The 13864-nt window shown below is 36.0% G+C and overlaps 1 protein-coding gene across 5 annotated transcripts in view; it reads left to right on the top strand.

Moving 5' to 3' along the window:
- Positions 1 to 13864, top strand: part of PAPOLA (poly(A) polymerase alpha) — a 76579-nt gene that overhangs the window by 30298 nt on the left and 32417 nt on the right. For 3 of the 5 annotated variants that reach the window (XM_011991655.1, XM_011991654.1, XM_011991656.1), the window contains exons 4-12: positions 1478 to 1559; positions 3604 to 3713; positions 4132 to 4185; positions 7611 to 7722; positions 8445 to 8534; positions 8625 to 8763; positions 10322 to 10394; positions 11724 to 11844; positions 12816 to 12900. In XM_011991655.1, coding sequence (XP_011847045.1) covers positions 1478 to 1559; positions 3604 to 3713; positions 4132 to 4185; positions 7611 to 7722; positions 8445 to 8534; positions 8625 to 8763; positions 10322 to 10394; positions 11724 to 11844; positions 12816 to 12900 — 866 coding nt within the window. The remainder of the gene's footprint in view (positions 1 to 1477; positions 1560 to 3603; positions 3714 to 4131; positions 4186 to 7610; positions 7723 to 8444; positions 8535 to 8624; positions 8764 to 10321; positions 10395 to 11723; positions 11845 to 12815; positions 12901 to 13864) is intronic. The other 2 variants (XM_011991658.1, XM_011991657.1) reach the window with 1 other exon arrangement.

Genomic DNA, 13864 nt, shown 5'->3' with positions numbered 1-13864 from the left:
TATCAAAAGTGACTTGAAAGCCAATACCAGCCACGCGCGGTGGCTCACGCCTATAATCCCAACACTTTGGGAGGCTGAGACGGGCCAACTGCTTGAGCCCAGATTGAGACCAGCTTGGGCAACATGTGAAACCCCGTCTCTACAAAAGATGTTTTAAAAATTAGCTGGGCATGGTGGCGTATGCATATAGTCCCAGCTAATCAGGTGGCTGAGGTGGGATCTCACTCTTTAGAACTTGTCTTTAGGGTTTTTTGGAGTATGAAATAGCACTTCATTTTATGTTCTTTTTTTTTTTTTTGAGGGGGTGGGGAGGTGGTCTTTTACATGTTTTGGTACTGAATAGATACTTTATTATACCGAGGAGTTAGGTAAGAGGAAATATTGACTAAACACTTACTAAAATTGTTTTTGTTTGTACAGACCTTGTCATTCTTATGAGCAGGGCCATTGAATACTAAACTGTAAAGCCTGGGATTTTACACTAGTGCCAGGGCTAGGAAGGCAGTTTTTGAATGCTTTCTCCCTCTTCCTGATGACTCTACTCTTTCTGAGTAAGAAAAGTAAATTTAGCTGTTTCTAAATTACTTCACCAAAGCCTTTTGGAAATCTAAAAAACTAAGCAATTATTTACCAATATTGGCTTTCTGTTCTCTGCTGTGCTGTCCCCTTCCCCTTCCCTTCTTTGCCTTCCTCTTCTCTTTTTTTGAGACAGGGGCTCACTCTGTCGCCCAGGCTAGAGTGTAGTGGTGTGATCATGGCTCACTGCAGCCTCGACCTGTAAGACTCAAGCAATCCTCCCACTTCAGCCACCTGATTAGCTGGGACTATATGCATACGCCACCATGCCCAGCTAATTTTTAACACATTTTTTGTAGAGACGGGGTTTCACATGTTGCCCAAGCTGGTCTCAATCTGGGCTCAAGCAGTTGGCCCGTCTCAGCCTCCCAAAGTGTTGGGGTTATAGGCGTGAGCCACCGCGCGTGGCTGGTATTGGCTTTCAAGTCACTTTTGATACGATAAAAAAAATACTCTAATATGCTTTGGGATATTTGGTAAAAATCGTTGAATATAATCTTTTTCTTTAAAGTGATCAGAATGTGTTTTTATTATACTCTAAATTGATGATTCATTTTATGTACAGCATCTTTGTCATGAATAAAGTCCCTGATTCTAATGTGCTCCTGTGGGATTACGTGATCTTCTCAATCACAGTCTTCTTTATAGCAGTTTCTAGAAATAGGGCAAAAATCTAACAATAAAGAATTAACTTCTTTAAAAGTTGAAAATTGTTTGAATTTCAAATATGATTGATCTGAGGGGCTGGTATTTTTAAAGAGCTTTTATAGACTTTGAATACCCTTTATATAAATTTACACTGTAATCTTTCTTGGGATCCACTCCCCCACCCAAGTGTAGTGTCATTTGAATAGTTGCCCTTGTGCTCCACTGGCAAAATAACCATTTTTTGTTTCAACAGAATCTTCCACAATCTGTAATTGAAAATGTTGGAGGAAAAATTTTTACATTTGGATCTTACAGATTAGGAGTGCATACAAAAGGTAAGTTTTATTTCATTTTTCCTAGAAAGGGACCCTTTAGTTCTTAAACATGATGACATACCCATCTCAGTTACTTGTGTATCATATAGCTTAGGCTTGCGTGGAAGAGAGAGTGCTTTGAGGAGTCTAAATTTTCAGTAAGAAAGATGTAAAATAATGCTGACTTCTGTATCGCCACTATCCAAAAGTAGTATTAAGATTAAATAAAATTAGCTTAGTGTGGAGACTCATATCTATAATCCTAGAACTTTGGGAGGCCGAGGCAGGTGGATTGCTTGAGCCCAGGGAGGTCAAAGCTGCAGTGAGCTGTGATTGCACTGCTACACTTCAGCCTGGGTGACAGAACAAGACCCCGTCTCAAGAAACAAAAATTAAAAAAAAATTAAAAATTCAGAGTTTCAGTAGAGGTAGCCGCATTTTATATGTTCAGTAGCCACATATGTCTAGTGGTTACTGCATTGGAAAGTACAGATATAGAGTAGTTTTTCTGTTGGAGAGCTCTTTTGGACAGTGCTGCTATCTACATGTATATCGTTTTCCCTCACCAGCAGAATATCATTCTGGAAATAGAACAAAAATGAATTCCAGCTTTTAAGAAAACCTCGTGGATGCCCCCGCTAATACCTTTATAGACAAATTATAAAATATAGCTAAGCAAAAACCCCAAAAATGTGTGTTCATAGCCACTGATAATCAGTCAATAGTTTATACTTGTAGTTATTTCCTCTATGCAGATAAATACACAATAAAAATGTTACCACAGCAAAGAACATTTATTGAGCTTCTTTTCTTTCACCGAGCACTGGGATCTTCATTATCTTGTTTAGTTCTTCCAGTATTGTTATTCTCACATAACAAACAGAAGCCTGAGACTAAAAGAGGCAGTAAAGGTTGAACAGTTCTTCTCAGCCTTCTACTGGCAGGGTAGTGACAACTCACACATCCTGAGGCTCTACTGTCTTTGGGTCTTGCTCTGTTGCACAGGCTGGATGCAGTGGCACAGTCTTGGCTTACTGCACCCTCCACCTCCTGGGCTCAGGTGATTTTCAGACCTCAGCCACCTGAGTAGCTGGGACTACAGGCACACGCCACCATGCCTGGCTAATTTTTTTATTTTATTTTGGTAGAGACAGGATTTTGCCATGTTGCCCAGGCTGGTCTCGAACTCCTGGGCTCAAGCCATCCACTTGCCTTGGCCTCCCAAAGTGCTGGGGTTACAGGCATGAGCCACCACGCCCAGCTGAGGCTGTATTCTTTAACCATGAACTGTATCTGCTAGGTTAGTGTTGTCTGTTTTCTAGTGTCCTTCCCTTTCTCCATCTCCCATCACTCTGTCCCATTAGTACATTACTTTTGATATATCCTGTGTGCTATACAACCTTCCTCCTGTTCTTGAATATTCTATTATAATAAATAGCTTTCAGAGTCATACCTCAACATCTTGGCTTTTAGGAAAATGACTGTTGACCTGTTTCCACATTAATCTCTCCCTTTTGTGACCCCAATTAGTTGATTTTAATTCTCCTTTTTAAAATTCTGCCTATGTACTCAGTGCTAGCCTCTTATCAAGCACTGAATTAATGACAAATATTTTACCATTGTCTACCTCTTTGGATTCTTCTGCTTGAAGTTTATTTTGTAGGTCCCATTTAGGGGCCTGGTAGAGAGCGTATAAGCACCAAACACGTAGTACATAGAGGAAAACTATGTTTTTGTTTAGCCAATGAACATGGCTATGACTAATGACATCAAGATGTTGGGTGTATGTTTGAATAATTCCCTCTCCATGAAAGTACTTGCTGAGCCGTCTTTCTTTGGGCTCCCAGTTTATCTGGGCCACTATAAATAGAGGATGCTGCAGGATCAAAATACACCCCATCAATTAAAATCATGTTTGTCCTCCATTGACTGGTAATTTTTAGTAAATTTCTAGAAGCTCACCAATATGTTAAACAGATTCTCAACATCAAATACTACCATGATAGGATGCAAAATAATTTTCTTGTAATATTAATTAGTGGTTGATGGGCTTAATTTTTTTTAGGTGCTGATATTGATGCGTTGTGTGTTGCACCAAGACATGTTGATCGAAGTGACTTTTTCACCTCATTCTATGATAAGTTGAAATTACAGGAAGAAGTAAAAGATTTAAGAGTGCGTAAATGTTCGGGGTGTAATGGGAGGAGTTATGAACTTTCATTTAGTCAGTTGAGTGAATTTTATGATACAGCCATCATTTATTGAGTTCTTGCAGTTTACCAAACCCTTCTAAGCACTTGGCATATGTGTTTGTGTTTTATTCTTTACAGCAAGTGTAAAATTATAAACTCATTAACAGATTAGGAAATTGAGGCAAACAAAATAAATATGAAATAATCTGGTTGCAGTCATACATCTGATGAGTGGGTGAAATCAAATGTTTGAACCTTGATTTCTGATCTGGTTTGTCCAATTCAAGAGCTCAGCCTTAAAGCTAGCTATTTTTGTGTCAGGTGTTTTGCTAACGTACTAAAACTAGTAGAGGCCTAAAATGTAGTTTCAGAGACCCTAAACTTGTTTACTTTTCTTATAGGCTGTTGAAGAGGCATTCGTACCAGTTATTAAACTCTGTTTTGATGGGATAGAGGTAAGGTATAGTTCAAATTGACAGTTCTTGCTATGTGCTGTCACTAATTTTGATTGATATAGGTTAAAAACTTGGTTTATTTTAAAGTTTACAATTAGTAGTTGGTTGATATTAACGATTAAGGCTTTTAAATGGAAGTGACTGCCTGTTGTTTGTAGAATATACCATTTTAAGTCTTTTTAAAAATGCCAAGTGAAATTTGGAGCTAAAACAGAAGTAATGAAACCTTAAGATTGAAATGCTATTACAAAAAAGTTTTTTTGGTAGCTTTTCCATATGCCAGTTTTGTGTGCTTTTAGTCTCATTAAGGCAGTAGCATAATGTATTTTTGCAAGTAACACTTTGCTTTGACTTCATTTAAAAATTGGGAGGAAAGTGTCAGTGCTGAAATGTTTTCCAATAGGGGAGGATTTATGGACTCAAATTCTTGAGATGTTCATTTCTTCTTGCTGCTTTCCGTGTGTGTAATTAAAGTGATGAGAATAAAGTTGACAGTGAAGCAGCTTTAGTAATTCATTACTTTTGCTGTACCGAATGGTACTGGAAAGTCACAGATAATAAAGTGAAGATTGTAACAGTTTGGAAACTGTAAGAGAAATAATTTATTGAAGCTGGGCACAGTGATGTGCACCTATCAGGGAGCTGCTGCAGGAGGATCTCTTGAGCCCTTAAATCTAGCCTGGGCAACATAGCAAGACTTCATCTCTTTAAAAAATAAAAAGATAAATCACTGTTGTGCTATTTTGCAAAAAAAAAATGGCTGCATCTAAGGTTGCTGCGTAAGATGCTCAACTCTGTATTTTATGAAAAGTCAAGTGACTGACCTTAATAAGTAGACATCAAATGTTACATTTGGTAAGAGATTATCAAGTTCATGTAGTTTTGATTTACTGTCAGTGTTTTAAGTAAATGTAAAAATAATCTGTAATATAAAGTATAAGGTGATGCCTCATTTTCCTTAAAAGAATATTACTGACAAAGAGGACATTTTTTTGGAAGGAGACCTGACCTAACTTTGTAAACGTTACAGGATCAAGATGGAAAGTTAGATGGCTACTTAAAGCATTTAATGTGTTAGTTTTCTATTATACATGCTATATTAAAAAATAGTATTTTAGGAACATAATATTTTAGGAAATTTAGTAATCATTTTCACATTTCAGTATTTTTTGAAGTAATTCCATCCTTTAAAAAATGTGTCAGTATTATTACTGAGTTGTTTTTTCAGTTATCTAGTTTTATGAGCCTATAATCTTTATTTCTGTCCAAATTGCAGAAGATACTAGACTTTGAAATCTGTTCTTTTTCATTGGACAGTTTATCCTAGACCACAGGTACTTATTTGTGTAACAGTACAATTTTTTTTTCTGTAGGTGTGTTTAAATGATATTTTAAAATGTGCTCCTAAAATAATGCTTTTTAAAAAATGATCTAATAGCCGGGCACAGTGGCTTATGCCTGTAATCCCAGCACTTTGGGAGGTTGAGGCGGGTGGATCACGAGGTCAGGAGATCGAGACCGTCCTGGCCAACACGGTGAAGCCCTATCTGTACTAAAAATAGAAAAAAGTAGCCGGGCATGGTGGCGTGCACCTGTAGTCCCAGCTACTCAGGAGACTGGGGCAGGAGAATCACTTGAACCCGGGAAGAGGAGGTTGTAATGAGCCAAGGTCCTGCCACTGCGCTTCAGCCTGGGTGACAGAGCAAGACTCTGTCTCCAAAAAAAAAAAAAAGTTATCTTATAAAAGGCTTGTTTACAGCAGCATCCGCATTTTTGGAACCATGAAATCATACCCTCAGGGATAACTACCAAATCTGTGCTGTTTCTTTGCACTGTTACCTTTCCTTTAGAAAAGAAACAATTTTGTCAGCTGAATTCTATGTCTTCAAAATTAGCCTTAACTCTGGTTGTTTTAGACTGTACTTTCCCCAGTGTTTTTGTTTTACTTAAAACTCAATTGGAAAAACATACTGTAGTATTATAGACATAGAAGTTCTCAGATACAAAGAAACTCTCTTTATTGAGAGTTACTTTTGGCTAAATATAAGGATGCTTGCCTTATATTTGAGTACTTTTAAGTTCTCGTGTAATGAGATCTCCCCTTACTGAGAAGTATTTTTGGCTAACTATAAGGCTATTTGCCTAAATTTGGGTACTTTTTAGTATGTAATCAGTTTATAATTCATATAGATGAAGAACTAAACAGCTAACTTTAATTCAGTGTATATATTTAGTAGACTTAGTATACCCAGTAGATGGATTTAACAACCTTAATAATTGTGATTAAAGTGACAACTGGGTATTTGTACATTTCCATTTCTGTTTTAAAAATATTGCCTTTTTTTTCCTCCCCTGAGACAGGGTCTCCCTTTACACAGGCTAGAGGCAGTGTTGCAATCACAGCTCACTGTAGCCTCAACCTGGGCTCAAGGGATCCTCCTACCTCAGCCCCCCAAGTAGGTGGGACTACAGACACTTGTCACCATGCCTGGCTAATTTTTAAATTTTTTTGTAGAGATGGGGCCTTGCTATGTTGCCCAGGTTGATTTCGAACTTGTAGCCTCAAGCAGTCTTCCTGCCTTGGGCTCCCAAAGTGCTGGGACTACAGGCGGTAGCCACCATCCCCAGCCTATATTGCCATGTTTTAAAATTATCTGGTTAAAATACCTATGATACGAAATAATATAGTTTGGACTTTTGGAGGGACATTGTCATGTTCCCAGATAATGAAAAGATCCTGGCTTTAAGGATAATTAAGTTGTTTTTTTTTTTTTTTTTTTTTTTGAGACGGAGTCTCATGCTGTGTCACCCAGGCTGGAGTGCAGTGGCGCGATCTCGGCTCACTGCAAGCTCCGCCTCCCAGGTTCGCGCCATTCTCCTGCCTCAGCCTCCGAGTAGCTGGGACTACAGGCGCCCGCCACCACGCCCGGCTAGTTTTTTGTATTTTTAGTAGAGACGGGGTTTCACCATGTTAGCCAGGATGGTCTCGATCTCCTGACCTCGTGATCCACCCGCCTCGGCCTCCCAAAGTGCTGGGATTACAGGCTTGAGCCACCGCGCCCGGCAAGGATAATTAAGTTTTTGTTTTGCTGTTTTGAGTCAGAGTTTTACTCCTGTCACACAGGCTGGAGTGTAGTGGCACAGTTTTGACTCACTGCAACCTCCGCCTCCCAGGCTCAAATGATTTTTCTGCCTCAGCCTCCCACATAGCTGGGACCACAGGTGCGTGCCACCACGCCTGGCTAATTTTTTTTGTATTTTTTTTATAGAGGTGGGGTTTCACCATGTTGCCCAGGCTGGTCTTGCTCAAGTGTTCCACCTGCCTCAGCCTCCCAGAGTGCTGTGATTTTTTTTTTTTTTTCCTTAATAGAAATGTCTTAAAAGTAGTTTGACAGATATGGATTGTTGTTTTGTTTGTGTTTCAGATTGATATTTTGTTTGCAAGATTAGCACTGCAGACAATTCCAGAAGATTTGGATCTACGAGATGACAGTCTGCTTAAAAATTTAGATATAAGATGTATAAGAAGTCTTAACGGTATGAGAAAGCCTACTTCCTTTTGTGTACTTCAGTTTTTGTCAGATATTAGTTATTTTTACACAAGTTTTGTATTGAAGCTTTTTATAGCTATATTGTTAACACAGTAGTGAGTTAAATAAAATGTACTTTGCCTAATAAACTACAGAAAGAGTATGTAGTAGTTTATTTCACTCTTACAGTATTTTATACTGTATTTCTTCTGTCATTAATGGTATTCAGGACACTTGAAAAGACCATCTGGCTTTTGTACTCTGTTGCTAGTGATTTAGGTTTCATGGCCTAACCCTAATTAATTTTGATCCTGTTATTCTTTAGTAATGCTTTCAGCATTGCTGAGATCAGAAGGACTACTTTGGTACAATTTTATATTAGCATAGCTTGTTACTGTGCTCTTGAAGAGCAATTCTTGGAAACTTGAGTGGATTAAGTCTTCCTCAGTATATGTGGAAAGTTTTAATTGTGAGTCTAAAATTCAAAATTAGGCAGGTTACAGTTTACTTTGGTTTCTTTGGTCAGTGCTTATGATAGGAGATAAATGCTTTAGTTTTTTTTTCCCCCTCTTAATTGAATTAGCTTTACTGGTTCTACCAAATGAAAATTTATGTTTACTTTTAACTTCAATCTCAGAAAATTTGGAAGCATCACCATTAAACTTTTGATGATTTAATGTTCTGTTTTTTTGTTGTTGTTGTTTTGTTTTTTTTACCCCTATTAATTAGGTTGCAGGGTAACCGATGAAATTTTACATCTAGTACCAAACATTGACAACTTCAGGTTAACTCTGAGAGCTATCAAACTATGGGCCAAACGTGAGTTGAGAATTTGTTGGCTGGCTTATTAGAAATGTTCAAGCTTTTGTTCAACACTAACTTATCTTTTTGCTTTTCCCTTATCAACAGGCCACAACATCTATTCCAATATATTAGGTTTCCTCGGTGGTGTTTCCTGGGCTATGCTAGTAGCAAGAACTTGCCAGCTTTATCCAAATGCAATAGCATCAACTCTTGTACATAAATTTTTCTTGGTATTTTCTAAATGGTATGTGTTTAGATTATATTAAAATAAAATTGATTGTAGACACTGAAGTTTAGTCTTATTTCTATGACATTTCTGCAGCTGGTTTCAGATTCAAATTTTAGTTCATGATGTAGTCATGTAGGCAGCCTTGGAGATCACATTGTATTTAAAATGGCAAACTGAAACTCTATTTCTTTTCCCTAGTTTGGCCAGGATAGTAAGGCAGATTCTATTTGTGCTTCCTTGCATAAACTTACCCCTGAATAAACTCTGAATTTTAGCAGCTAAGATCCAATTTATTGATAGGTTGGGAAATCGGTTACTATACTTTTGGATAAAAGTTGTACACACCACCTCTTGCACTCTTTGAATCCTCTGTCAGTATAGGCCATTAGTTTCTTGTGATTGTTTTTTTTCTTTTTGCTTTCAGCATTTATTTTGACCTAATATTAAAGATATAAATTTTCATAAGAAGTTTTTAAAGAATAAATTAACATTAAGTGCTTCAGGACAAAAAAGGAATTTGAGATTAGTCATTAACCCAGGAGAGGTTTTTTTTTTCTTTTTTTTAAGTTTCTTCATTTCATTTCCACATTTGTCAACTATGATTTAAGAAAAAATAGGATAAAAGATTACTGCCATTTTATATTAATTGCCTTGGCCCAATAGGTGAGGGTTCTTGGTTTTTAATCAAATTAAGATAAATCGTCCATTCCTGTTCTTACGAACTCCTGCTCCTCCCTCTGCAAAAGAGATGTTCTTTTCTAGTAATTTTATAAAAGTTAGAGTTATTTGAGACAATTTAGAACTGTGTTCAACTGGAGGAAAAATAAAAAAAATTTAGAACCATGCCACACTTTTCAGTACACATTCTGGCTGTTTGGGGATTTAGTAGCACTAATAACCAGGCGTGATAAGATTAAAGAATGTCAGAATTTCTCTTAATGCTACACATATATAAGCAAATAATGTTTTTAAGAAGCTAACCTTGATGTTAAGAATGGCAGGTGTTCTCCAGTTTTTACCTCTTTCATATGGGACCAAAGTAGCTAGTATGTGGAACATATATGAACGTGTGTTTATGCCACCCAAGTTTTACTACTATACTTGTCTTACGACTTTTAAGTCATGAATCCTTATTAATTTTCATAATTATTCATACCCTTTTGCCTGTGATCAGAAGTAACTTTTAAAATTATCAGTTGACTTTGGATGGAACTAGTATAAAGGCAGGAATTTTGTCTTTCAGTGGAGATTTATTCTGTTCAAGGTTGAAGTGGACACATCATTATCTTGGGATGGTACTTCTTTATTTAAATAGTCCTTTAAAGTTCTTTGAGTGGCAGAGAATATATTTTGTTTCAGTCTGAGAAGGCTACCAGATGATTTAAGTTCATTTCATAGTTAGGAGAAAAAGATTTTTCAGTAGTCTAATGTCATCAGAAAGGAATAAAACGTTGTATGTACCAAGAAGGCAGAATGAAGAAGGATCACATTCACAAATGCTGTATGTTTAACAAAATACGTTTAGATGGTAATATCCAATAGTCTTATCAAGTGCTACAATCTTTTTAAACAGGGAATGGCCAAATCCAGTGCTATTGAAACAGCCTGAAGAATGCAATCTTAATTTGCCTGTATGGGACCCAAGGGTTAGTGTATTATTTTTTCCCCTACCAATTCACACTGTGCAATAACAAGTAAAAATCATCTGCATAAACTCCAGGGAGACTTCCAGCCTTTTACTTATGAGTGGTCATGTCCGTATTACACTTTCTTTTAGATAACCTCAACTATAATTGTCCTCAACTATAATTGATGTGAGAAGCATAATTATGTACCCTGTAAACCACATTTAATTGTACATAGTTTTTAATACAGATTTTACTAACATTTTAATTTATTCTATATAGAACTACCTTGTAAGTCAAAGTTGTGTGGGCATTTGTGCTTTTAAAAAAATAAAAGGATACTAAAAATCCCTGTATTTTTTTATTTTATCTAAGTATTTTGCTAAAGTTGGGTTGTTATAGGAAAGCTGTTACTTAATGTTTACATGTGGCATATAACTTCTAAGTAGTCTCACTTTAATTACCATGATGTAATTGTAAAAAAAAAAATTGGTTTAGATTATTTTAGAGATTATAAAAACATGGTTGGGCTAAAGAAGACCTTCCATTCTGTTTCTTGGGAAGTTACAACATTTACCACTTACTCATTTTAAAGGTTAACAACATGCACTTTATAAACTGATAAAAGAAATTAAGGTTTGAATAAGATTTCCTAAGTTTATGAAATCCTATTTTTCTAAATTTATCTTACTGCAATATCAAAAATTTTAAATTCTGTTGAATTACATCAAGCTATGCATTTTCAGGTTTTCCAAACCTCAAGGCATTTACTTTTAGAGGATGTGAATTTACAACTTCCTTTGTGGAAGTGTGCCACTTACCTGATATACAGATTTAAAATTAACAGTATATCATTTCATTATCTCCTAACATTTCAACATGGATAATGTAGTTTCACCGTGTGTTAATAAGCTTGAACTCCTTAATAGTTTAAGGGTATAGTAAGAACTTACGTTTCTATCTTGTTGAAAATTAGCTTTACAAAACATATTGTAGCATGACATGTCTCTAAAGGTAATTGTATGTGCATCCCTATTTCTGTTGTTGAATAAAGAAAAACTAAACATCAATAGATTCCCAAGCAGAACTTTGTTGTTGTTGTTCAGCCAGGCACACTTTCTAGTAAGGTTGCCAAAATCCAAATTGAAACAGATCATTAGTTTAGATGAAATCTCTGATTCTATAAAAAATTCCTATAAAAACAATGTCTCTACATGGTTTTTCTTTCTCAACTCCAGCTATGAATGAAATAAAAAATATAATCATTGGTTCAGTTTAACAAGGGGTAAAAAGCCCAAGTATCTGTTGCATATGTACTTGAAGAAACTGATTGGCTGTTGTTGTATGTAGGTAAACCCCAGTGATAGGTACCATCTTATGCCTATAATTACACCAGCATACCCACAACAGAACTCCACGTACAATGTGTCCGTTTCAACACGGATGGTCATGGTTGAGGAGTTTAAACAAGGTAAGTGTTTATCCTTATGCTCTGATTTATACACGAAGGATTTACATACCATTGTAGACCCGGTAGTCAACTGTGCAACTTAAATTGAAGGATTCACTGAAGTGGATTTTGGTGTTCATTTATTACAGTATATATTTGAGAACTGCAAAAAATTCCTTTTAGGCAATTTATGTTTTATAACAAGTTGGAAGATTAACCAACAGTTAAAACCAGTAGGCTGGTTTAGTTCCATACTGTTGCCTTGTAAAATTATAAATGATGACAGTTTGTCTACACTGGTTGAAATGAGAGATGTTTAGCAGGCTGCGTACTCCTGGGAAAGAACTTTGAGCAGCAATGGGGCCAAACCACCCAATTAGATTCCATGATTTTTTGGAGGAACCTTTTAACTTTTGAACCTACTTGTGCTGTTAATTTGAAGGTATAGCTACTACCAAATAGTCTTTGAGAGAACTGAAACAAGATTGGTTTGACTGAAAACAGTGGTTTGACTGAAAACAATGAAATAGAATCAGCTGTTTGACTACTAGCTTTAAATTTACACATTTAAAATTCCTGAGTATTTTATGCTTTAGTTTCATCTTTAGTCTAAAGAGGCCCATCAAGGGAAGATGCCTCTATCCCTTTAGAAACAACAGGAAAACTTGTTTTTAGAAAGGCAAGAAACAAAGTATATTGGAAATTTTTCCTTCTCGGGTAACTGGAGTGTTTAAGAAAGAAGGTCATTCTATGAGCATGGCATTTTAGAATAATCGTACTTTACCAGAAACCTGGTTCTGAAAATATCTTCCAGCTTTTTTAAAAAAGTATGTGTGTATATAAGAATATGCTCTAAAATCATAAGCTAAAACTATATATGTTAAAATTCTGGTTTTAGGATTATAGTGAGTGCATGTAGTATGATTAAGATTATGTAAAATCCTAGATTATAGACTGAAGTATGCAAACATTTTAATATGTTTTTAATTTAGGTCTTGCTATCACAGATGAAATTTTGCTGAGTAAGGCAGAGTGGTCCAAACTTTTTGAAGCTCCAAACTTCTTTCAAAAGTACAAGTATGTATTTTAAGGCATGTCGGACATGTTGCTCTCTTAAATAATGGTTTAATGGTAGCACATATGAGCTTTCTTCTTGCTGGATTAATGTTTTGGATTTTCCTTTAAACATCTGTAGAATTTTCTTTCCTGTCACAAGGACATACTGTTTTTAGTGAACTCCTTAGTTTTTTTTTGGTTGTGGTAATGAATGTGAAGCCCCTTTGATTTTTCTGCTCCATCTAACTGAGCTCCTGCTACGTTTGTAGCAACATCAGTTCCGTAGGCATACCTCAGTCATGACAAAAACAGTACATCTGTATAGTGGCAAGTGGATGCATCCTGAAAATCTGTAGTTAATAATTCTCTACTAAGACACAGTATTTTCATCTAATTCTGGAAACTCGTTAATCACTAAGAATCTTTAAAACAAAGACAAAGCTAATAAAATGTCAATATATATTCAATTAAATGTTTTCAATAGTTAACAGCACATTATTGGCCTGCCATTTTCCCCCAATTGTTAATAAAACCCCTTCAAATATTTCTACAACTAGCTTTCATGAATCTAAGTGGGTGTTAATAATTTTAATTAATGGTTTAATGCCTTAGTACAGGTTAAAAGCTTCATTAATTGTGTTAGTTTTGATGAAAAATGTAAGTTATAATCTTATTTAAAAAAAACAGGCAAACCACAGGCTTGCACTTTTATTTGCCCTGGGCTGAAAATGTGCCAAAGTCCCACTTACAATTTTTTTTTTTTTTTAAATGCTTGAAACTTTTCTGACCATTTGATCTTGTGTTGGATTGTGTTTTGTAATAATCTAAGCAGGATTGCTTTATGCTATTCCCCAATTAAAAGCAAGAATGATGACCTCCATGATGTCTCTGTGTTTTGTTTCTGTATCTTTTGCATGAGAAAGCAGTAACGAGCCAGTAAGGAAGCACTGTGTTGTCAGTAAACGTTAAAGTAGCATGACCATTA

Source organism: Mandrillus leucophaeus, unplaced genomic scaffold, assembly GCF_000951045.1.
Source record: "Mandrillus leucophaeus isolate KB7577 unplaced genomic scaffold, Mleu.le_1.0 Scaffold4, whole genome shotgun sequence".
Lineage (NCBI taxonomy): Eukaryota > Metazoa > Chordata > Mammalia > Primates > Cercopithecidae > Mandrillus > Mandrillus leucophaeus.
This window is presented reverse-complemented; position numbering and strand designations above follow the sequence as displayed.